The sequence below is a fragment of the Phyllopteryx taeniolatus genome, chromosome 10 (assembly GCF_024500385.1).
Source record: "Phyllopteryx taeniolatus isolate TA_2022b chromosome 10, UOR_Ptae_1.2, whole genome shotgun sequence".
NCBI classification, from domain to species: domain Eukaryota; kingdom Metazoa; phylum Chordata; class Actinopteri; order Syngnathiformes; family Syngnathidae; genus Phyllopteryx; species Phyllopteryx taeniolatus.
The window spans coordinates 20,521,058-20,545,428 of record NC_084511.1 but is presented as its reverse complement, the minus strand read 5'-3'; the positions used below and the strand labels follow the sequence as shown (position 1 = coordinate 20,545,428).

At 39.1% G+C, this 24,371-nt stretch overlaps 2 protein-coding genes across 4 annotated transcripts in view; both read right to left on the bottom strand.

The window, feature by feature from the left end:
• Positions 1-578: 578 nt before the first annotated feature.
• On the bottom strand, positions 579-19,477 carry brd8b (bromodomain containing 8b). 3 transcript variants are annotated; one of them, XM_061787664.1, is made up of 20 exons: positions 19,331-19,477; positions 18,127-18,223; positions 17,941-18,010; positions 17,787-17,836; positions 17,549-17,671; positions 17,384-17,464; positions 17,233-17,297; positions 15,593-15,756; positions 14,587-14,778; positions 13,819-13,912; positions 13,380-13,522; positions 11,182-11,422; positions 10,984-11,088; positions 10,864-10,901; positions 10,594-10,793; positions 10,411-10,503; positions 10,226-10,294; positions 9,249-9,534; positions 5,468-5,512; positions 579-1,160 (listed from the first exon to the last, which is right to left on the bottom strand). In XM_061787664.1, the coding sequence occupies exons 1-20, from the start codon at positions 19,347-19,349 to the stop codon at positions 1,101-1,103; spliced, it is 2,235 nt and encodes a 744-aa protein (XP_061643648.1). In that variant the 5' UTR covers positions 19,350-19,477; the 3' UTR covers positions 579-1,100. The 3 variants fall into 3 exon arrangements, with proteins under 3 accessions (XP_061643648.1, XP_061643646.1, XP_061643647.1); XM_061787662.1 differs by having other exon boundaries at positions 10,984-11,422; XM_061787663.1 differs by lacking the exon at positions 5,468-5,512 and having other exon boundaries at positions 10,984-11,422.
• Positions 19,478-20,868: 1,391 nt separating this feature from the next.
• Positions 20,869-24,371, bottom strand: part of gpc4 (glypican 4) — a 32,790-nt gene continuing 29,287 nt past the window's right edge. The window contains exons 8-9 of the mRNA XM_061787661.1: positions 23,844-24,016; positions 20,869-23,761 (exon numbers count right to left, since the gene is read on the bottom strand). Of these exons, the coding sequence (XP_061643645.1) occupies positions 23,550-23,761; positions 23,844-24,016 (385 nt within the window). The 3' untranslated portion in view covers positions 20,869-23,549. The remainder of the gene's footprint in view (positions 23,762-23,843; positions 24,017-24,371) is intronic.

Below are 24,371 nucleotides of genomic sequence, written 5' to 3'. Positions count from 1 at the left end.
CCTCCTGCCCGATGATAGCTGGGCTCCAGAACACCCGCGACCCTAGTGAGGAGAAGCGGCTCAGAAAATGGATGGATGGATGGGTTTAGGTCCTGAATACATGAACAAAATGCTAATGGGATATGAACCCAGTAGGGCTCTGAGATCGACAGACTCTGGTCAAATAGTAGAGCACAGAGTCCAAAGCAAACATGGTGAAGCAGCATTTAGCTATTATGCTGCACATAAATGGAATAAGTTGCCAACAGAAGAGGCATCAGCCCCAAGTGTGAATGTTTTTAAGTCCAAGTTAAAAACTAATTTTTTCCTCATGCTTTTTAGAGCATTTCCACTTTTAAATGATATTTATTGCACTGTACATTGTTTAAATTGTACTTGTTTTCCCCTCTTTGTTTCAAATGTTTATAAGCTGTTTTTTGTCTTTGTTTTTAAATGTTTTTAATCATGTAAAGCACATTGTGCCTTGTGTACGAAATGCACTACATAAATTTCCTTTGCAGGGAAAATTCAGTCCATTTGTCAAGAGAAAAATCAGTTTTCTACATTCGATCAAATGTAAAACAATTAGGACAGTGTCATAGTTTAAAACAAATCTTTTATTTAACAAATGTACAACAAAACTATGTAGCTTGGTAGCTATACAAAACACAAACTCTAAATGGTCCATCACATGGGTACAAAACATGTTTTCTTACTTTCATCTAGAACACATTACACAAGCTGTCTCTGCTCACGCCACACACTCTTGACTGGAAAAACTAAGCGAACTGACTCGATACGAAGAAAAGTCTTCAAATTTCACAGCAAGTTTATCTTTCCAACGTGTTTCACAATCTTAATATCGTCTATGAATGCACCACCAAACGAGATATTTGAATATGGTCCTAGGTGCTAACCATACGAAAAAATAGCTGCAGCTCTATCAAAGCACATTAAGATATCCGCACGTACCGTATGTTCATCTATAGAAAATAACAAATGCACTAGCACATATGCTAATACGCTAGGCCCACAGACTGAACAGCTCTCTAATAAAGCACTAGACCACAGCCACTCATTTTCCTTCCTTCCTTCTTTGCATCCAAAGGTCTTGCTCAAGTCTATTTCTTCATTTTCAGGTCTGCCTCCATTGCGCTACGGCGACCCCTGGTGCCACCATCCTGTAGTGGAGAAAGCGGTGAGGAGCAAGAAGCAACCGGAAAGAAAGGAAGAAAAAAAGAGCAAGAAAAAGAATTAACATTTAAGATGAGAAATTCCAAGATTAGCTGGACAGAGTGAGGAGATGTAACTGAGGCCTGTGCACGCACAGTACATAGAAGGTCCACCTCTGTGTGATATGGGGGGGGCTTCCTACTCAAATGGAGAACAGAAAACATGATGGTCAAATGAAAATATAATCCAAGGGCAGAAAATAAATCAGATCATGCAGACAGAGAATATACACATGAAAGAAGTATGGGTCGCCCCAGGACTGGCTGGAGACAGGTTAACCGAGCAATTCTACACAGACCAAGTGCGTGTTCAAAGATGGAATTGTGATCTGGTTAAAATATGTTGTGCGAGAAAATAACTGGTGGTCGCTTACCCTGGTTGCACTTACGCTACATTGTGTGCTTGTTGGTGAAGGGAAAAAAAAAAAAAAAAATCCTAATGCACATGATTGTGTAATTTTATAAAAAGCTGTTTAATACTATATCCTCCTGAGTTACATTTTGCTTTTAACAGGGACAACTTTAATTTTGATGAACTGGTTTTAAAGGCACGTGGCACAGTAGATTCACAGTTCTGAGGTTGGGGGATCTAACCCAGACTTCCTGTGTGGAGTTTGCATGTTCTCCCTGTGCTTGCGTGGGACTTCTCCAGGTACTCTGGCTTCCTTACATCCTCCCCCCCCCAAAAAAAATAAAATTTAAAAAATGCATGTTAGATTCACTGAAGACTCTAAATTGTCTTTAGGTGTAAATTGGAGTGTGACTGGTATTTATCTATACGTGCCCTGCGACTGGCTGACGACCAGTTCCGGGTGTACCCCGCCTCATGCCCAAAGTCAGATGGCACAGGTTCTGGCACACTCGTGTCCCTAGTGAGAATAAACTGTATAGGAAATTGATGGAAGGTTTTAAAAGCTGCCCTATGATTAGCTGACAACCAGTCCACCTCTTGCCCAAATTCAGAGGTATAGTATATAGATGGATGGATGGTTTCAAAGTAATTAGAGCTCTGAACATTGTGGCGCTGGAGAGCACGTTGATTTGTATGAAGATTTGTGAAGCGGATTTCCTCAACTACTAGCCACTATGTATTTAATACAGTCAACTGCAGAAAATAACGGTTGTTTATTTGAAGCAAGGCACTTCTTTGAGAGCTCTTTATTTGTACAAATGCAGTACTTGTGTAAGGGCAAGAAACACTGCTCTCTGTTTATTGGTCGACGGAGGATTGTGACTTTTGTGTTAAAATGGGAATGGAATGTGTAACTACGCTTATAATTTTCTATTTGTGTGATTTTTCAGTCAAATGAATGGCACACAAATTGTTGCCTACCTTCTGCAACATACAGTGAGTACAGAAAGTATCCAGACCCCTTAAAATTTGTTATATTGCAGCCATTTACTAAAATCATGTTCATATTTTCCCCTCAATGTACACACAGCACCCCATATTGAATTTTTGAAATCTTTGCAGATTTATTAAAAAAGAAAAACTGAAATATCACACAGCTGTAAGTATTCAGACCCTTTACCTAGTATTTAGTAGAAGCACCCTCTTTTTGGGAATTTTTTCACACCTGAATTTAGGGATCCTCTGCCATTCCTCCTTGCAGATCCTCTTCAGTTCTGTCAGGTTGGATGGTGAACGTTGGTGGACAGGCATTTTCAGGTCTCTACAGAGATGCTCAATTGGGTTTCAGTCAGGGCTCTGGCTGGGCCATTCAAGAACAGTCACAGAGTTGTTCTGAAGCCACTCCATTATTTTAGCTGTGTGCTTCGGGTCATTGTCTTGTTGAAAGGTGAACCTTTGGCCCAGTCTGAGGTCCTGAGCACTCTGGAGAAGGTTTTCATCCAGGATATCCCTGTACTCGGTCGCATTCATCTTTCCTTCGATTGCAACCAGTCGTCTTGTCCCTGCAGCTGAAAAACACCCCCACAGCATGATGCTGCCACCACCATGCTTCACTGTTGGGTCTGTATTGGACAGGTGATGAGCAGTGCCTGGTTTTCTCTACATATACCGCTTAGAATTAAGGCCAAAAAGTTCTATCTTGGTCTCATCAGACTAGAGAATCTTATTCCTCACCATCTTGGAGTCCTTCAGGTGTTTTTTCTTTAGCAAACTCCATGCGGGCTTTCATGTGTCTTGCACTGAGGAGTGGCTTCCGTCGGGCAACTCTGCCATAAAGCCGCGACTGGTGGAGGGCTGCAGTGATGGTTGACTTTCTAGAACTTTCTCTCATCTCCCGACTGCATCTCTGGAGCTCAGCCATCTGATCTTTGGGTTGTTCTTTACCTCTCTCACCAAGGCTCTTCTCCCCCGATTTCTCAGTTTGGCCGAATTGCCAGCACTAGGAAGGGTTCTGGTCGTCCCAAATGTCTTCCATTTAAGGATTATGGAGGCTACTGTGCTCTTAGGAACCTTAAGTGCAGCAGAAATGTTTTTGTAGCCTTGGCCAAATCTGTGCCTTGCCACAATTCTGTCTCTGAGCTCTTCAGGCAGTTCCTTTGACCTCATGATTCTCATTTCCTCTGACATGCACTGTTAGTTGTAAAGTCTTATATAGAAAGGTGTGTAGCTTTCCTAATCAAGTCCAATCAGTATAGTCAAACACAGCTGGACTCCAATGAAGGTGTAGAACCATCTCAATGATGATCAGAAGAAATGTACAGCACCAGAGTTAAATATATGTGTGTCACAGCAAAGGGTCTGAATACTTATGGCTGTGTGATATTTCAGTTTTTCTTTTTTAATAAATCTGCAAAAATTTCAAAAATTATTTTTTTTTCGGTCAATATGGGGTGCTGTGTGGTCATTAATGAGGAAAAATAATGAACTTAAATTATTTTAGCAAATGGCTGCAATATAACAAAGACTGAAAAATTTAAGGGGGTCTGAATACTTTCCGTACCCACTGTATGACAGATGCACTTGCCAATGCAAACAACTTGAGACAAGCGTGAGCACTCCAGCAGTTAAGTCAACACAATGCACAGTTGCAGCTAATTTTACAGATTTTGTTAAGTTATGCAACATGCTCGCTGATCAGTCAATAATTGCTTTTATCGGTCTACACAGCAATAATAGAACTTCATATGATTTAACCTAACTGAGCTATGTGTTGACCCCACAAAGCAAACACTGATTAGCAGCAAGGACTGCTGAACTGCAACAAGTATTGATTGAAAGGTGACTAACTTGGCCATCACGTGGCAGATAGCCTTCAAATCTGTGTGGTGCTCAGATTCAGCAATAACCTTATACAGTATAGTCCCAATACTCTGCAGGGACAACAACATTTACTGTTAATTATGAAAATAATCTGTGTTCACATAGCATTGATTCATAAAACATTACTGTTTTCGGGGTTTGATTTTTTTGATACAAGATGTAAGTCCATTTTTAATTATCATAAAATGAATTATGAAATTAAAAATGATTTGTAGTTTCCTGTTCCGAGAAATAAATGTTTATAGTTTTAAAACTTTAAAATTGCCATTTATATATTATTTGTCATTCCACTGCTGACAGTTAATATTGCTTGTTTTATTCCAAAGTATTGTTGATCCATGTATAGTCACCACATTTACAATGTTGCTGCCAATTGCTGCTGCTTTTGTTTACATTTCCATCTGCTTGCATAGTATTTAGAATAGTATTGTTCATATACTAATTGTTCATGTATAGGTTTTCAATCCTCTGCTGATAGTTAGCATTGTTAGAGTTTATTTCATTCTCAACTGCATGATATAAAGACTTTAATGATACGTGTATAGTTTTTATGGTACATTCAATACTGCCAACTATTCTTGCTGCCTTCAGTCACTAAGGTTTCCATTTATTTGTGTACAGCTTGCCATTCACGTCAGCATATACTGTATAGTATTTATTATTCATATAAAATTGACTTATACACTGCTACAGCTCACGACCTGATGTCATACACGTTTTAATCCTTTTATTGGGTTACTTTGTGCTGCTGGGCTCCACTTTGCTGCTGGAACCCCAGAACTGACCATTTTCAGGACTACCAAAATCAATCTATTTGTATGAGTACTTACATATTCCTTATCTAATACTATCACCCAACTTTAAACAGTTTGTATTTCTATGACCCAATACACTTCTATCATGCCACAAATGTGGAACTTAACAGAGAAGACGAGTGAACTGATGAGGTGGTTGCAATGACAAAAGCGTGTGTTGGAGTGTGGCCTGCTTCTGGTGAAATCTGATCAATAACCTGCATACTTACAAAGAGAGAGAGAAGGAAAGCAGGAGAGGCCATTGGGACCATGTCCTGCAGAAGGACACACATTGGAGTGAGAAGGCGAGAGAACACACACACATACACAAACGTGTGAGAAAGATAGTCATTGAAGTGTGCGTCAAACAGGTAAGCAAGCGTCCAAACAAACACTAATGTGCAATAATAACTAACTCATATATATATATATATATATATATATATAGTGATTGAAAAGTAAATCCCTATTATATAATACTTACAATTTATTCATATGTTGTAATATTTTTCAAATTTTTTTTGTGTATGTTCCATTATTAAAGGAGCAAGTCTATTCTACCAAACCAATGCCTTTGGAAGAACATGAAGGGCGAATACGAGAAGTTATGTCTTCCATCCCACAAGAGTTCCTTTCGAAATCAGTTAATGTGGTTCCCAGGCGGCTTGAGAAACTGGTGGCTAATGCTGGCCCCCATATCGAATTTTAAATAAAACTCCATGCAATATACTTTCTTCCTGTGTTCACTTCTTGTAAGAATTATAGTTCAGAAATAAATTACAAGTACTTAAAAATAGGGTGTATATATATATATATATATATATATATATATATATATATATATAAAATATAGCATTATAATGGTATCCAGTAGAAGAGCTGTACCAATAACGGTACAAAGATAAACATGCTTGGCCCTGATTGACAACATCAGAGAGCTATTCAGTTGACCATTATCCTCATTATTGTGGTTGTAGTTTGCAGTGGGGTATAATTGTACTGCATCATACCGACAGCCGTTCCTCAAATTCGACTCTCATGTAATTAAGTGAGGTAACCAAAATATTAGGAAATATGGTGAAATTATCACCTTTCAGATGTCAATAAAAAAACTGAGCATTATTAAAGCTTAATATTATGCAAGTGGTCACAATCTTGTGGCTTGTCAATGTTAAGTGACCTACCAAAGACTAATTTCTTTACTTTTTCATGCTGTTATTATTTTAGCTCCCAATGTGACAAATGTTAACTGAAACATTATTTCACTAATAACTACGGTTCCCTTCAATAAGTTTAATAAGAAGCATGTTCAACCACATGCACACAGGTCATTCATGTAGCAACAGCAAGGGACAAAACAGCTGAGTCTGTGGCAGGCAGACACACAAACACAGACAGAGGTACAGTGCTGTGAAAAGGTATTGGCCCCCTTCTCAAATTCTTATGTTTTTGCAGTTCCCCCAATTTGTTTAAGATCATCAAACAAATGTAGATATCAAACAAATATAACCCAAGTGAACTTAAAAGGCTGTTTTAAATGGTGATTTCATTTATTAAGGGAAAAAAAAACTTCAAAGTTACCTGGCTCTGTGTGAAAAAGTAATGGCCCCCTAAAACTAATAACTGGTTGGGCCATCCTCAGCAGCAACTACTAAAATCAAGCGTCTTCCATAACTGGCAATGAGTCTTTCACATATCTGTGGAGATATTTTGGCCCGCTCTTCCTTGCAGAATTGTTTTGAATTGGTTTGTTTGCTTTGGATTGTTATCCTGCTGCAGAACCCAAATGTTCTTCAGCTGGAGGTCACAAACTGATGGCTGAACATTCTCTTTCAGGAATTTCTGTTAAAGAGCATAATTCATGGTTCCATCAATCACAGCAAGTTGTCCAGGTCCTGAAGGCGCAATCAGCCCACGACCAACACACCGCCACCACCATGTTTGACTGTTGGTATGTTCTATTTCTGAAATGCTGTGCTACATTTACGCCAGATGTAACGAGACACACAACTTCCAAAAAGCTCATCTTTCATCTTGTCAGTCCATATAGTATTCTTCCAAAAGTCTTCAGAATCATTCAGATGTTGTTGTTTTTTGTTTGTTTGTTTTTTGCCAAAAGAAAGACGACGAGTCTTTATGTTCTTTTTGGTCAGCAGTGGTTTTTGCCTTGGAACTCTGCCATGGATGCCATTTTTGCAGTTTCTTCCTTATTGTTGTGTCATGAATCCTTACTTTAACTGAGGCTAGGTAGGCCTGCAGTTCTTCAGAAGTGGTCCTGAGTTCCTTTGTGGCCTCCTGCACGAGTCTTTGCTGTTCTCTTGGGGTAATCTTTGCAGGCCGGCCAATCCTGGTTTACCACTGTTCCATATTTTCTCCATGTGAGGATAATGGCTCTCCCTCTGGTTCTTTGAAATCCTAAAGCTTTAGAAATGTCTTTTGTAACCCTTTCTATACTGATAGATGTCAATTTATTTCTCAACTGTTCTGGAATTTGGATCGTGTCATTTTGTTGCAGCTTTTTTAGGTCTATGGTTCGACTTGATTTTGTCAGGACAGATTCTGTTTAAGTGATTTCTTGATTATTAAAGCAGATTGAGGTAATCAGGCTTTGGTGTGATCAGTAAAAATGAACCAAAAATTGTGATGAGCCACAATTAATTCACAATTTAACAAGGGGGGTAATGACTTTTTCACACAGGGGCAAGTAATTTTGTATATATTTTTTTATCTTAATAAATGAAGTCACCATTTAAAAACAGCATTTTAGTTCACTTGGGTTATATTTGTCTGATATTTACATTTGTTTGATGGTCTTATACAACGTCGGGAAACTATGCAAAAATATAAGAATTTGAGAAGGGGGCCAATACTTTTTCACGGCAATGTAAGTGAGAAGTGCAGACAGAACGCAGGAAAAGATATAGCCAGAAATATTGCGCCAAAGCACTTAAGGGTGAGCAGAGAGGAGACAGACAGGCGCAAAAAGACCAGATGTCTTAGGTGTCCCGTGTGTGCCAAGAGTGTTCTTAAGAATTTCTGTGCATCTTAAATCTGACAAATTTAACAGAGACAAAGGGGAAAGAAATCACGCATAACACTTGACTTGCTGGGGAATAGAATCATGTACACACACACGACTGATTGTGATGCCAAGCAATTGTTGAATGAGAATATTCCGTTCAGTGCCAAATAGATAGATTGCTAACGATGATTGACAATCATAGAAATAAAGGTAGTGGGGACTCAGAGGAAGTTGTGCAGTGTATTTCTTTGTACAATGCAAGGCACAGATGTAGTTGAAGGCACATTCTTAACAGGTAGAAAACTATTCAATTTATAAGTCTGAGGCAGTTGAGATTTGTATTTAGCTGGAAGACAAAAACAAATTTAAGCAGTGGTGTCACACAGGTTCCTAAAACTAATGCCATAATCTGTAATCACAACTCCAGACATATACCCACTTTACAAGATCATGGGCATCCCAACTCATGGAAATGTTCCAAGTTACATTTCAATGCTCAGTGTAAATTAAGTCACATTACTGTAGAACTTAATATAAGCAGTGGCCATAGCCGGGTTTACATGGAGACTTTTTTTTTTTTTTCCATTCCCACTGACGATCTCAGGTCAACTGTTTACATGTGACAAGATCTTTTCCAATCTGATGTTTCCTGTTTGGGGAAAGGAATGTTCTACCCTTGGGAAACCAAATTAAATTCCATTCAGTTTCAGCCTGTGTATTCCGATTGACGTGTTTATATGGCGCATTTTTATGCAGTTTGGGCTTCTAAGCCAATTTTAATTGGGATACAAGGCTCCATGTAAACTCAGCTACTTCATGCATGCAATATATGGTTGCCATTTTAGTTATTTGTTCAATCTGATCATCTGTACTGATTCACTGTACACTTGAACAAATGCATTGTCCCAGTTCAAACAAAGCTAGTACTGAGATACATTTAAGGAACAATTATGTCATTTCCCCCCCCCCATTTAAGTTGCTCAACACACCTTCTCAGCTGGCTCGCCTGGTTTGCGAGTTCCCTCCCTGCCACGGAGGCTCTTGGCGGAGATGGCACTCTCTGAGGTCTGCATAATGAGCTGCGTGGCCAGGAACTGCTGGACATGCTCCAGGACGTCACGCTGCATCTCCAAGGCCATGTGATAGACATCGTGGTCTGATGAATTGTACATGACAGCATTCTGAAACATCAGCATGATGTCACGCTGGAATTCTGCTGTTGTACGGATCACACCGGATTCGATGTTCTTCTTAATTGCAGATAGGTCCATTGGTCTGTAACAGGATGAGTTTAGGCATAGGATAGTTTCTTGTACATTTCTTTTTGTATCTTTAATTTATTTCTAACATGTACAGAAGTATGAAACAGTAATTTGTGAAAAAAATAAAATATTGAAAATATCAGCAAATACTAGGGATGTCACAATATTCATGATATTGCGAAATTAACAATGGGTCGACATCGTACTGGTCTTATCTTGGTATAAAATAATGACCCATTGTGTTTAAAATTTAGCTTTGGGCCGGCTATATGAAGCCACGCTGCTAAACCAGGCTGGTAGAGTGCTTCACTTCCTCATTTGAGTGTAAATGCACCCGATTGGACGTGTAACCCATGTGACAATGTGGGTACGTCTCAAGAAATACACTGATTGGCTAACTGGCCCGCGTGACCGAAAGGATGCGTTGGAAGGGATGTGGAAGCATCGCAACTGGTTACGGCATACCACGCCTGTCAGAGCGTCGCTTTGCAATCAAATAGGTGAAACGCCTTGTTGATTGCGCCAGCCTCCGTCCCAGCAAACGCCACCGCTTTGCGAAGCCCGCATCCTGACTCGCAGCGGCTGCCACCAGGAAGCTCCACAAGTTGGCTCGCCGCATGCCGCCGCTGCCCCAAACTTGGGGCGCTCATGAGTCAATGTGAGTATTAAGATTCCCCAATTATTAGAATGGACTGTAATCTCACCTGTGTACAATGCTGTGGTAACCAGGGGCGATGTCGTCTGACACAGGCTGCAAGAAGACGCTGGCATACCTGATAGGAATAAGTAATACAAATAGGAGTTGAGTTCTGGGGAAACAAAATGAGCATGATCATGGTGGACAGTATTGATTTGTTTTCTGGATTAAGGCAAAACTGCAGAGCACCACCTGTGGTTAGCTGCAGCTCTCCACACTAGCATTATGGCTTTCTTCCAAATTTTCTGGGCCTGCACAGCCTCTTGGTCCTCACCACATGTAGAGCTAGTGTGAACAGAGAATGAGCAATGGTACCCAAATGACAAAAGAATGCATGAAAGCAACCTATGGCGACTTAAGCAGGTGGATACTCACAGCTGGGAAGAAGAGGCAGGGCTGCTTGCCAGTGAATCGGCAGTGTAGCGTTGAGAGGGCGGCCCATAGCCGTCTTCACTCTCACTGGCTGCCCGCTCAACTTCGGACAGATAGGGACCCTCTCCCTCGCCGCAGTCCTCTTTCAGCTCCATCCCTTCTTCGGGGTCACACTCACTCCCTGCTTCCTCCTCTTTCACCTCCTGAGTTCACGTACATGCAAAGGTAACATATTTGTAAGGTCTTCTAATATATAATGTTTTTGTGTATTACCTTGGACTCTTTGCCAGAAACAGAACTGTCCTCAGAATCTGTGGGCCCGAAAAAATTTAATTATTATGTATGTATTTGTATGCACAGGATTTCTGCTTATCTGTGTGTTTGTTCATTCACCTAGGCATGGCGGATTCGCTTCAGGCTGGCTCCACCCTTGTACTTCACTCTTCACGACTGCATTTGTGTCCGCCTTCCCTTCGATTCCCTCTTCTGTAACGTCACCTGCAGCAGCAACATCATCCGAGGTGGCACATAAAGTGGTGTCACTTTCGGTCACAGCTGTCTCACAGTTTCCTTTGTTCTGTTCCTCTGTACTTGTAGTTTCTGGTTGATGCTGGGCATCCAGGTCAACAGGGGTTGGGACAGACGGCGCCGCCACATCACAAGGCTCCTGTACGTGCTCAGAGTCTTGGACGGATATTGTTGGGTCTGATTCCTTTAGTTCCTGAGTCTCCCAGGGGCCTGGAAGGGTGTGTCCTTCTGAGACGGCATCTTCACACAGAGAGAGTGCTGCTTCCACTGCTGCTGCATCCAAAGCCTCCACCGAGTCATCCACCTGAGAAGCAGAGCAGGCATGACTTCTCATTAGCTGGTTTATACTGTACACCGGACGCACTGGTATCGTTGATGTACATTCTGCTGCCTTTTGAGCAGACAGCGCGGGTTCGATTCCCAGCAAGGGCCACAAAACCCAGTCACTGCCAGAGATACTCGTTATACCACAAGTACGATATGTGTGAGCTTCAACAAAACAAATTAGCTTTCTTCTTTATTCACTGACTGGCTACAACTATATTATGTGCCTCAAAAGGCTGTATCAAGTTCTGCAAATAATTTAAACATACTATTTGGAGACTGAAAGGAAAGCTAGGACACGATGGCTGGATTTACGTGATTGTTCAAGACAGTGACAAAATTCAGACTTTTTGTCATGGTAACATAAAAACACATAGAACCAGATATCCTCAGATCTGAATGAAGTCTCATCCAAAGAAAATCTGAAATGTATTTCATATCTTGCACTGCCATTGCAGCGTATACGGATGCACGTGGATATGCAAGGTGAGCACTGGGTCATGAAACCTCTTAGCCAATGAGACTAAAAAGTATAAAACTCTCCTAGCCACACTTGTTTGTAGTTAAACACACGTGATGTTATAAACTCGTTAGCCAGTCCTTGTCACTGGGAAAACAATAAGCTTTTAACAATCTGGGTCCAATTAAAAATACCTAGTCATCAACAGGGCAAGGGCTGAACAATTTTATAAAATACCCTATTTCTGTTTTTTTTTTAAAATGTTTTTAAACAAATATTGTGATTGAGATTTGTTTTTTTTTTTGGGGGGGGGGGGGGGGGGGTGTTATCTTCAGCATTATTCACTAAATGCAATAAATCATCCTACAGTATGACAAACACAACATTGGATACAGCCAGCCAAGAAATACACTCTTTCCTGTAGGCCTATGATGAATTTATATGACTAACAAATCTTTATTTTACTATTGAATTGTCAAAAGAAAAAATTTCCATCACATTAGAATATTGTATGACTGATTTAATTTCACGTCTTGTAAACATGTTACTATAAGGATGCTTTTCCCAGTAGCAGTAGCACTGCTGTCAGTGTCAGCCGGGTACAAAGACCAAGTGGAGAGTGACACGAGTGACACTTTATCACCAAAATGAGAATGTAAAACAGCTGAAGTGGTAAACTTCATTAAATGTTGATTGTTCTTTTCAATTACAGTGAAAGTGTTGCGATGATTCACTTGATTCACTGATACAAACCCAATTTGCAATGCAGTTGGGACAATGTAAAAAAAAAATAATAATAAAAACACATTTTCACTTCTATCTGGCAGACAATGAGACTAAAAAATAGCTTCTACCCTCATGCTATCAGACTCCTGAACAAATGACATCACAATCTTTGAACCACGCTGTGCAATATTTTTTTTCATTTGTAATCCTGCTCACTTGAATGTTTACACTGTGCAATACCTCTGCAACCTGTTATATTTGAAGTCGAATACATGCATCTTTGCACGATATATACCTATTTTATTTTCCCTCATCGTGCATTATTTAATGTTTTACATATTCGTATAAGTGAAGGGAGAAGAGCAAAGTAAGAATTTCGTTGCTCAGTGCTACCATTGTATTGACTGTGCAGTGAGCAGAGCTCTGCTATGTACTATTATCTACGACTGCCATCTGCTGTTCAAATGAAGCTCAAATGAAACTGTCTTTTCAATGACCTTGGAAAATACTTTATATATCCGTTATGGGTTTGTTGTATATTGTTAATGGGATTCAAGTACAACTGTGATCAGTGTTTTACACAAAAAACAACAAAGAGAACAACATCTAAACCAAATGGACAGCTATGAATCCATAGTATGCCACCTAGAATAATTTTTTCCATTATCCATCTCTTTTTGGTGGACATAAGAGATCTCAAGACCAGCATATTTACATCAAAGAGAATAGCATACTCAGACCCAGTGTGTACCTTATCCTCAATGATGGCAATGATGTCACCTACAGTTTCCAAATCAAGTTCGTCTCCCATGTAAGAAACAGCGACAAGGTCTTCTTCTACTAATCCCGTCTCCTCACCAAGCTCCGCCTCCACTGCAGCTTCAACTTCCCCCTCTACAAATACAAAAATAGAGAACACACACTATAATTGTTGCTTCAACAAGTGCACTGAGAATATTACAGTCCTCCAAAGCAGAACAGTAATGTGGAGTCCTGCCAGTTAGCTTAGCAATCACAAAAGAGAAAAATGCAAACAATTAAAACAACCTCATGCCTAATACAAGTAACAATTGTGTTTTAACTAACTATTTTTTGAATGGAAGATTTCAGGAACACAAAACATTAACCTAGGCAAACCAAACCTTATATTGTTTTGTTGTTATTCATTATGTTACAATGAGTACATTTACCTGTCATGACATCGTGGCCAGGTAACGGGGTGATGACAACAGCAGCAGTCTGTATTCCATTGCTAAGGCTTCCAGAGGAGTCTCCGTCAGCAACCTGTAAGAGCACAATCGTGTGTTGTGGTTGTAATATATGTAATCTGTAATAAACCAGGGGACGATTAGCATTGCTCAACACGGTATTTGTAAGTTTCTAACTTTTTTCCAAGACCTCATTCACTAAATGCAAACACTAGGACAAGTGGTTGACATGGGCTCAATAACATATCACAATATTTGAAAATATTTGCAGCTTGCATGTGACATGTATTGATGCAAATGATCTGAAATCGGCACAATTAGAAAACTGTGTCATTTTTAAAGACTTTGAATAGTGGGTTAAAGAATAATTTTAGAGGATAATTAAGCCCTTAATTTGCTAATATAAAAATGAAAGACTAAGGATCACCACCTGAAACAAATACTGAAGACATGTTGCATTTGTCTCTTATTTGTTCCAACAGACCATCAGACAGCTCTGGCATCGTTGTTGTGGTCTAACTTTATTGTACGACAGAATCTATCACAGGATAACAATACACTATCCTGACAAATCATTTTGAGAGGAGGATCTGCTGTCTTTAATGTAATTCGAATTTAATCGCACATACACCATACGCACTGATAACGATAAATTACATTCAAATAATCTGTAGAGGATAAAACTTTGCTTCACAGATCACACGACTTTAGTTTCTTGAACTGTTAAATTCAGGCAATGTTGGCTCTCACAAGGCGGGGGCTGGCTGAGATGTGGTTGCCTTTTTTCAGCAGTTCCGACAGGAGAGGAGAGGGCGGTGGTGTAGCTTTCTGAGGAAGGAGCCTTTTCTGTGAAGAGTCCTCTACAAGAGCGGCAAGGCCTCCTTCTTTAAGGCCTGTGCCTGGAGCCTCTGTCACTGGGAGAAAAAACCCTACACCTTGGACCTGGAGTAGCCACAGAAAAACAATTATACAATGAGCGATCAATGAAGTGCAGAAAGCAGTAAACACGATGTGCTACGGCAGATCAACAAGAATGGTAACATACTAAAAATTGGTATACAGTAAACCCTTGCCAATTTGGAAATCAACATTCAAAATTTTCAGTGGAACATAACACTATTCAATGAAAAACCTCTCTTCACACCTATCTGTGTATTTCTGTGCTCTTCCTGTAATTCCCTAAGATGCTTCTTAAATTCCCAGCTCACTGTTTGTCTGTAGTTAGTTCATTAAGGTACTATGATGGCACTAGTTTGGCCATGGAACAAAGTATTGCTATTTCCAGTTTCCCAATGGGAAATAGTATTGAAATAAAGTAAATCCCCACTATCCCCGTAGAATAGGGACCTACCTATCCCTGCCCTGAAAACTGACACCCCACTAAAAGGTTTGCCTATAGATGCTATAAGACAGCAGCAAACCACTACTTTTTAATTAGACAGTGCTTTGGCCTGGCTAATAGAAGCTCCTCCCCTCATTTCATATTAACATAATTATTTGGCACCCAAGATGCCACAAGATGGGGCTAAAGTACTACTATTATATAGACAGAGCTTTGGCCTGAGCACAAAAAAAGCAAATAAGGGACTTTTTACAGAGGACAGGTTTACAATTTTTTTTTTTTTTAAACTAATCTGCAAATAAGTGAATCGAGGAGTAGCAAATCTCGAATATCCGCAGGTACACAGCAAACAAATAGGAGAATCCCTGAAAATGGATTGCATTCAATCAATACTTATACAACCATGTTACTTACAGAGTGGGTGCTGGTGTCATCTGAGACAACGCCTACAGGATCCGTGGGTGGTGTGGGGGCTGAGGAGTCCGTCTGAGAGTCCAAGCGAGTTGGACTGGCACCCAAAGGGGAACGAACAGTGACACTAGGAAGACGCTTGGGTGTGTTCTTAATTGCCAGACGAGCTGAAATATAAAGAGAGTCAGCGACCGATAGAGCATACTCGTTGTTCGGCACCCGAGGAATAACTTTTTTTCCCCCGATTATTTTATTTATTTATTTTACTTTTCGTGGGGGGAACCAAACCCGATAACTACGGATGTCCTGATCCGATCACGTGATTGAAAATTGGAGTCGATCACGTGATTTTCAGTTTATCGAGATTGGGTGAAAAAGTTTTATTTCTTTTCTGACATTTGAAATGTCACAAAGTGACAATAATCTGAAGGTACAAAGATCTTTCCAAATGGAACAGTAATAATTTTATTTTAACAATGTAACTTTTATTTGAGAGAGAGAGAGAGAGAGATAGAGAGAGAGAGAGAGCGATATTGGGACTCAGTATCGGCAGATACTTAAAATTAAAGACAAGATGTCCCAATCATATTTTATGCGCTGCGTTCCACTATATATGTATTAACTGAAATCTCTTTTAAATGATGACCATATTGTTTCTGAAGAGGTACAAATTTACTCTAACTAGAAACGGATGGTTGTAGATTACCAAACTGTACCCCATTAGACATCCACCAACTGCTGAGGGCGGATTAAAAAAATTGGTGAGTTGCATCAGAAAGGGTATCCAGAGTAGAAATTGTGCCAAATATATGCGACGGTGACTTATTACAGCTATCAATTTTATAACAAAACAGACTTACTCAAATGTGTCTAACCTACCATTTATCTTATTGTTTAAAAAACAGAATTCAAGCTTCTGCAGAAAACATTATTACAGCAACAATTATTTAACAAAACAGACCTATTCAAATGTATCTAACCTACCGTTTTCTCTTGTTATTGTTTAAAAAAAAAACAATACTGAGTAGACAAGAGGCCGCAAGGCTCCCGTGGAGTCAAGAAGAGGTGGAACTCTATGACACTTCTCAGACAGTTTAATAGATTTGCTGTCAGGCTATTTTCAACACTTTAGACTGGGTGAATTCGTAAAAATAGCTAACCACCTTGGGACTGACCAATAATATCGATTTGTGCCAAAAAAAAATATTGTCCAAATTTGGATATAGGAAAAATTATCAAATTATCACTTAATTTGTGTTCCTTAGAACAGGCACACATTTCAAACTGAGTAAGTCAATTTTTGAGTAAATTGAGAGTTGAGTTTATCATTATTGCAGTATTTGTACTTTTTGTGACATTTTCGTTTGGCTGTGTGGTGTGAGATTTAGTTTTATTGTTTTTAATGTAAAATAGGTGCCTTGCCTCAATAAAGGAAATCTACTGTCTTCGACATAATATTATTCCTTAGTGGAGGTATAGTCAACTGTAAATATTTTCAATTCTCAAAAAATTAAGACATTCTTTAAAATCTTGACTTAAAGCTGAAAGTCTACAACTTAATTTGAATTTCATGGTTTCATCTACAGTACATCTTAGAGGCTTGCGAATCTAAATTCTGAATTCCGTATTTTTGACATTCTGACCTTGATATGCCATTTCTGTTGTTTTCCTCTTCTGCTCTGCTTCCTCCTCATCCTGCTTCTTCTTTCTGTAGAGGAAAATTTAAAGTGACATTTTGAGGATGTGGATGTTTTAACAAAAGCAAAGATGTAAAACTGGTTGAACAAATCTTACAGTGTAATTTCTGTCCACAATTCTTTCAGCTGGGGGTCCATGTGACCAGTCTGAATCAGATCCACCTCTTTTTTCAACTTCCTGCAGACAGAAATCACATAGAGGATGAGAGGGGTACAAGTCAAATCATAAATACTTGAAGCTTTCTTTAAAGGTCATAGCTACCTGTACTGTTCTTGCGTGTCTCGTAGCAGTTTTTTCAGCTCCTCTATCCTCTCAGTAGTCAGCCGACGAACAATTACGTCCTCAATGGTCTCAACCACCTCGCCTTTCTCACCACGCTTACGTCTGAAACACAAGTCGAGTGCAACACGTATTACAAATGTGGCAAAAGCGACAAGACAGAGCGGGCACTGTTTTTGGCATTTTGTCTGACTGTGTACTTGTGTTTTTCGGTACTGACTTAGGAGCTTCTGTGGCTTCCAGCAGCTCAGAGTATTGTGAGGCACAGTGCTGAAATGTAACGAGATGAATAAATTACTGATATCCCTGATATTGAGAACAATTCAGGAAATCCAATGCTACCTGCTCAGCAGACAGTAGACAAGATCTCTTACCTTCTGTGAGAACCAGTCAGGTGGTCGACCGGGCTCAGAAAAAGGCTTGATGGCTCTACTTACAGATACCCTGAAAGTATCAGAAGAATAAAATGTACTTCAAGTTACAAAATCAGATACAGTGATATTTGTGAAAGTTAGAATCACTGTTCATAAAAAAGTAGGGATATTAAGTTGTCTGTTTACCAGTTTTGGTCGCCACTCCTCATAACAGAGGAGGCCAGGCACAGTTTTTCCCTGACTGACCATGGCTCTGTTGGCCCCACATTCAGAATCTTATGTTCTGGAAGATCGTAGAGACATATAGAGTATCGATAAAATGTCCAAAACCTTTGCTATCAGTCTCTCTCTCTCTCTCTCTCACACACACACACACACACACACACACACACACACACACACACACAGACACACACACACACACGCAGACACAAGACAGAGAGAGCGAGAGAAGTTGATTGTGCATACAATTAAAAAGTAGTAACAATTCATTATACGTATACATTTAAATTCTCAAATTTAAGAAGGCGTGTTTTGACCACACTGAACAAGAAAATATATTAAATATATAGGAGGTCTCAAGACGTTGTCAATTCACGTTGGAATTTTCACATTCAGTTAAAAATCACTTTCCTGACTTTTTCTTGCTCAAAGAAATGTGATTTGAGTGATAATGAATAATGTTTTCTCGCAATTTCTGTTTCTTTCCAGTGACCACAATACTCTTATCTGACAAAAAAAATATTATCATCATCATTATTATTATCATGCACTATGAATAATACAGAGGGGATCCTTGCGTACTATTTTTTTTTTTTTTTTAAATCGTCAGGAGTCCATCACATACTGTAATTATTACAGACAGACCCACTTACGTTAATTGTATTGCTTTTATTTTTATAACGTAACACCGTAGCAGACATCACACTAAAACATTTAGCTTGGAATATAACACAACTCAAAGTCTAAAAGTAAACGAAAGAGGGTGAGTTAAAGTATTCAATTGTCAAGTTAATGTTGGTGGCAAGCGCAATTGATACTAGTTTACATCCCGATTAAGTTAGGCTATATTGCTTACAATTAAATCACGGCATTTACAGTAACCGATTGGAACTGCCTGGAAAGATTAATTACAGAAAGAATATTCAAACAAGGAAGAAAAGGTAACAGTAAAAGGCTAATATTCAATCTGCGTTAGCTTAGCACTGTTATTACGGGGGAACACTATGGTGAGACACAAACAGTTACGCGGTGTAGCGTTTCTTTGAACTGATACAACTGTTATTTTCAACTAAACAAATGTAAGTACCAATGTTTGTCGTATATTCTCTATAGGTTTGTGCTCCAAACTACAAAGAAAGACCCCACGGAGAAATAAAACAATACTCACTGCCTATCCCGCTCGCCATTTCTTTTGTAACAACAAGGCCAGGGGCCCAACTTCCGCCGGACGACTTTCAGTGGCACACAATAACATAACGCGCAAAACATAGACATATATTATGAATAGAATTTCAGTCAAGCTCCGAATAGTACATAGACGTTACTGCCATATTGAATATGTCAAAGTCGCACAATTGGTAAAGACGTCGCACTCATTTGCTGCTTGGAGATGCACTAACCATTTTACATTCAAAGCCATTGGATTTTGAACAATGACGTTTTATTGTTTAGCCATTACATAATTTTGCGAAATGGAATTTGCTGATTTTATGGCTAATTACTATGACTTATCTCCACTAACTACCATTAGTTCTAGTTAATCAATAATTCAGAAAACCCAAATGTCCCATCTTCATTTTAAGATATGTTAATATAGGCAAAGATCAAATATTTATCATTAATATTTCAATGTTTATCATTAAAATGTCAGTTTCACATACATTGTCAGCTGTAAACTCATAAAACCATGCAAACACAGGAAAAAAATGCATGCAGTACGTTGGTTTGGTGCTTAATTTTGATGCTTAAATAAACTCATCAGATAAAATGTTGCTTACAGTTTTTTATCTGATTGCCAAATAAATGATTAACATTTGCGAATCAAATAGGCACCAAAATCATTGTATGATATTTTTAATCCGATGATTATAAATGTTTACAGTTCTCATGCATACTTACCATTTGCTACTCGGGATGAGGCGCCGACTTGAATTTTTCGAGATACGACCCTATGCATATGTTGTTGTTGTTGTTGTTTTCCCTTAAATTTGAAATGGTGGCAGGTGTGTGTGGACTCCCATGAAACATGAGTTTGAATGTAATCTGCTACTTCTGAACACAGCCACAGTTATAAGAGGGAGTGCATTCTTGTGCAACCAGATTTATTTGTATGTATATCATTTAAACTTTATTTAACCAGGTAAAAGACCAGTTAAAACAGACCATATCTTTTGCAATGGTAACCTGGCCAAGAAGGCACCAAGTTAAACGTCACGTCCAAGTCAATCACATTCAAGTTTATTTCAGTTGATTATTTTTACCTCCCCTCTCAAAAAGATAAAAATCAGCTGAGTTGTACAAATTTTATTTTATTTGATGTTCATGCTCTGATTAAAAAATAAATCAGAAGTTACTTACTAGTTACTAAGTACCTGATTAGTTTTTTCACTGAGTACTTTCTTACTCATACTCAAGTAATTAGTTGGACTACTTTTTAATTTTACTTGAGTCATATTATTCTAAAGTAACAGTACTCTTACTTTAATACAATATTTGGCTAGTCCACCCACCTCTGATTCTATGTCTGTAGTGAATGTTGACCACTCCTGCTTATATGCATTGACTCTTTAATACTATTGTATTCACTAATGGCAATGCCTTATCTGTTACCTGCCTTCCACATTGTTACTATTAGCTAAAACGACATCCATACTCTGAAGCGGGTGAAAAGTGCAAATATCACTAAATGAAGACGTTCACAATCAGTTAAATATTGGCAGTCTTTATTTCAACAAGACTAAGAAACGTTTAATATACATTTTTTTTCTTACAATTCAACATCTATCTCATCTTTTTTTTCTCCATAACATTTAGGCGATACTCTGACATGTAAAAATCTGTTGTACTGTTAAGGCCTCTTTTAGAGACATCTAAAATGGCTGCTCTTTATTTACATTTTTCTTATTCTTTTCAGTCATTCACACACTCTCTCCTCAGAGATGATCGAGTCCATTCAGTTTACTTGTGGGCCAAAGACAATTGAAAGACTAACACCTGTCCAACACAACTTAGTCACGAGACTAAGCTGATCTGTGGTTCAAAAACACAGCATACTGCAGCGGGACCAACTCCTGCCAGCTGGAAAACGTTGCAAGCACAAACATTTACCATCATTTCCCAAAACATTTACTCTGAACATTTGTTGATGTTTTTTTTTTTGGTGGGAGGGGGGGGGGTTCTTCACTCAATGCTTCTACGACTTACATAAGCACTTGTAAAATTGTTAACGATACACCAGTCAGGCACAGTGATATACAGCAATGCCAAATCCACTTGCTGAAGCTCAGGCTTAATTATTTTAAATTAAGGTTTGAGGGTTTTAAACTGATTGCATAGGGGTTCCTTCAAAGTGGGATTTTAAACAGCTATGTCCACACTAATTCATTATTATTATTATTATTTTGAAGATATTTTCATGTGAGCTTACAATCAACTGTCAATTTCAAAGCCAAACGAGGTAAAAAGATGGTTTACGGTATTTTCTGCCCATCTTTAGCATGACCAGATTTTTAAGGTCCATCAAGGTACATGGGAAAAGCCATTTTTAAAAATTGTACAATTGCATATGTAAAACCCCAAAGTATAAATCAAGGACTGTGATGTTTAAGAGACGATGAACACTGTAAATTATGGATAGTCTCTGCCAGTTTCAGAGAATGACAATAAGATACACATAAGTTACTGTACAAAGGCTACTTGAGGCAACAATTTTAGAGGTGAAATGGAAAAAGATAACACCGAATAAACAAATGAACAGATAGTCATGTTGTGCTTTTTGGGAAACAACATAGTGTATGACAACCTTGAGGGAATATCCACACATAACAGATACAATTTAATTAAATCTACATTCATTTTATCTTTAGAAGTTACCAATTATGTACGGCGGTTCTAAACAAAAATCTATACCATACACCACATTCATTTTGGTAGCACTTGTGACAAAACTTCAACATTCAACCATGAATTGAAATGATGCAACTGTAAAGGATAGGTAGATGAAATGGTTCAAGAGGAATCCAATTATACTGAAAAAGACAATGTAAGAGGTCCAAGTGTGCATCCAAGGAGCACACAATCCAGTTCAGCCAACTAATACTAGCATTCCAAACCCACTGTAGTACCTAATATGTATCTTCATACCAAAAGTAGCTAAAAAAAAAAATAAAATACAGCACCTCTTTAACATAAAAACCCTGTATTAAAATAATCTTTCCTTGATTTTTGATCGAAGCACTCTCTTTTGGTTCTCTTGTCTAGATGAATGTGAATCACATTTCTTTCAAACATGTAAGACTGTACAAAGGTAGACCTTCTGTCGTGAACTGGTCTTATGGTACAGGAAAAAGGGCCATTTGGAACTTGTCAGCTTTGCCTTCTTTAGGGGTAACACCGGGAGAGTCCTGCTCCTTTCTCAGGCCTGACCACCATTCACCAGGGTGCCAGCCACAGATCACATCTCTAACAGTCACTTTCAACTCCATAATAACTAGATTGCACTGACATAGACAGCATGTATGAGGTATGACCTTACTACTGAACTGCTGAACAAAGAAACTTAGACGTTAGGCTGTGATTATGCTCATAGCCAATATAGTCTGTGCGGGTTTGGACTCAAGAGGAGTCCTCAAAGCTCTTGTAAAGAATGATTCCATCACCTGAAGCTGTTACTTCTCTCCTTGCATTTATGAAGTAATGCTGCAACACTGACAACATATTTTATCTTTCCAAGGAAAACAGAACAGAGAGCCTACACGGTTTCCGATTTGAGAGAAACAAGTGAAGACTCTTCATTCCCAGAATTTCATACTGGCTGTTGTAGGTAAATGCATAAACGCACAGAGATTCACAGTTTGCACACAGTGGTAAATGACTGTCCTAAAGGAACACTCATTATCACTGCTCATATACAACTACTAAAATCTATGTTATTTGCTGATCTCTGCAGGATGGAAGGACACAACTGATGAGGAAGGTATTTTCCATCATAGGTACCATGTGTTAGTTATATACTTTAGATGGCAATCATTGAAAAAGGCACACACTGAAGTATGAGATTAAACCGCGTAAATAAGACATTGTTTTCTGAATGTTGCAAGCAGAACCATAGTGTAGCTCCAACAGAGCCACGAGGAGTCAAGGTTTTACTTTGTGGGAAAGGTGGCTTTCTTGGGATGAGAATCAGATCGTTGTACACGGTTGTCCTCGAAACATGCAAACAAATAATTAAAAGTGAAATTATTGTAATATTAAGAAGAGTCTCCCCCCTCCCCCCGATGGTGGACTGTCCGAGGTCCTGAAGGCAGTCTTGTTAAAGTCTTTCTGACAGTTTTCCCCTTCACTCCATCGTTCTCAGTCATTCTCTTCATCTCACGGCCCAAATACTTTTATCTCAAGAGGGCACCAAGCAGACCCAGCCCGCAGAGCGCCAGTGCCAGGCTTCCTTGCAAAGTGAAACCAGCTGATGATTCACTGTGCACCAGATTAACTCGGGGATCCACCGGATTGGGTGGAGTGGAAAAGTAGATGTCCCGATCCGTGTCACAGGATGGAGAATCGCAGCCGCTGCCGCTCTCCTCTCCTCCGCTGGCTTCCTCGTCTGAGTACACAGAGACGCAAAATGTAATGCATTTGCAACTACGACATATCGTCAGGAATAGTTAAAAAGTTACCATTCTCACCGTTTTCAAATGAGATATCATTGCCGCTGTATGCAGCTTTCAGCCAACTTGTCATTTCCTTCAGAACTGCAATCTGGCTTCGAATCACAATGTCTGGTTTTGTAATGTCCACGTCCACGTCGGGGTTGGACACCTGATTGGCCAGCCCATTCCCAATGACAACAGCCTCATACCTATATGATGAGATTAGTCAGTAGTGCTGTACAGTGAACCCCAGTTTATAGCAGGGCATATGTTCCAGACCCACCCGCAATAGGTGAAAAGTGGTGAGGTAGGTAGGTAGGTAGAAGATAAATAATTGGTGCCCGTTTTTTTTTACCCCAAAAATTCTTGAATAAGAGGGGATATACAGCCACTGCACTACAATCCAAAGAGGTGAATCTGCAGGTGCTGAACTGCGAATACGCGAGGGTCCACTGTACACCGTAAGCCGATATATAACACCTAAACTTAATGGAAAACATTTTAAACACATTGCAAATGTATTTAAACAGAAAAACAAATTACAAACATAAAACGTATAGTGTC

What these genes read in the sequence shown, in the direction of transcription:
- brd8b (XM_061787662.1), bottom strand. An exon ending in TGGCCACGATGTCATGACAG is followed by an intron (nt 13,523 to 13,818) that starts GTAAATGTACTC and finishes TTGTATTTGTAG; the next exon opens with AGGGGGAAGTTGAAGCTGCA. An exon ending in TTGCCATCATTGAGGATAAG is followed by an intron (nt 11,423 to 13,379) that starts GTACACACTGGG and finishes TCTGCTTCTCAG; the next exon opens with GTGGATGACTCGGTGGAGGC.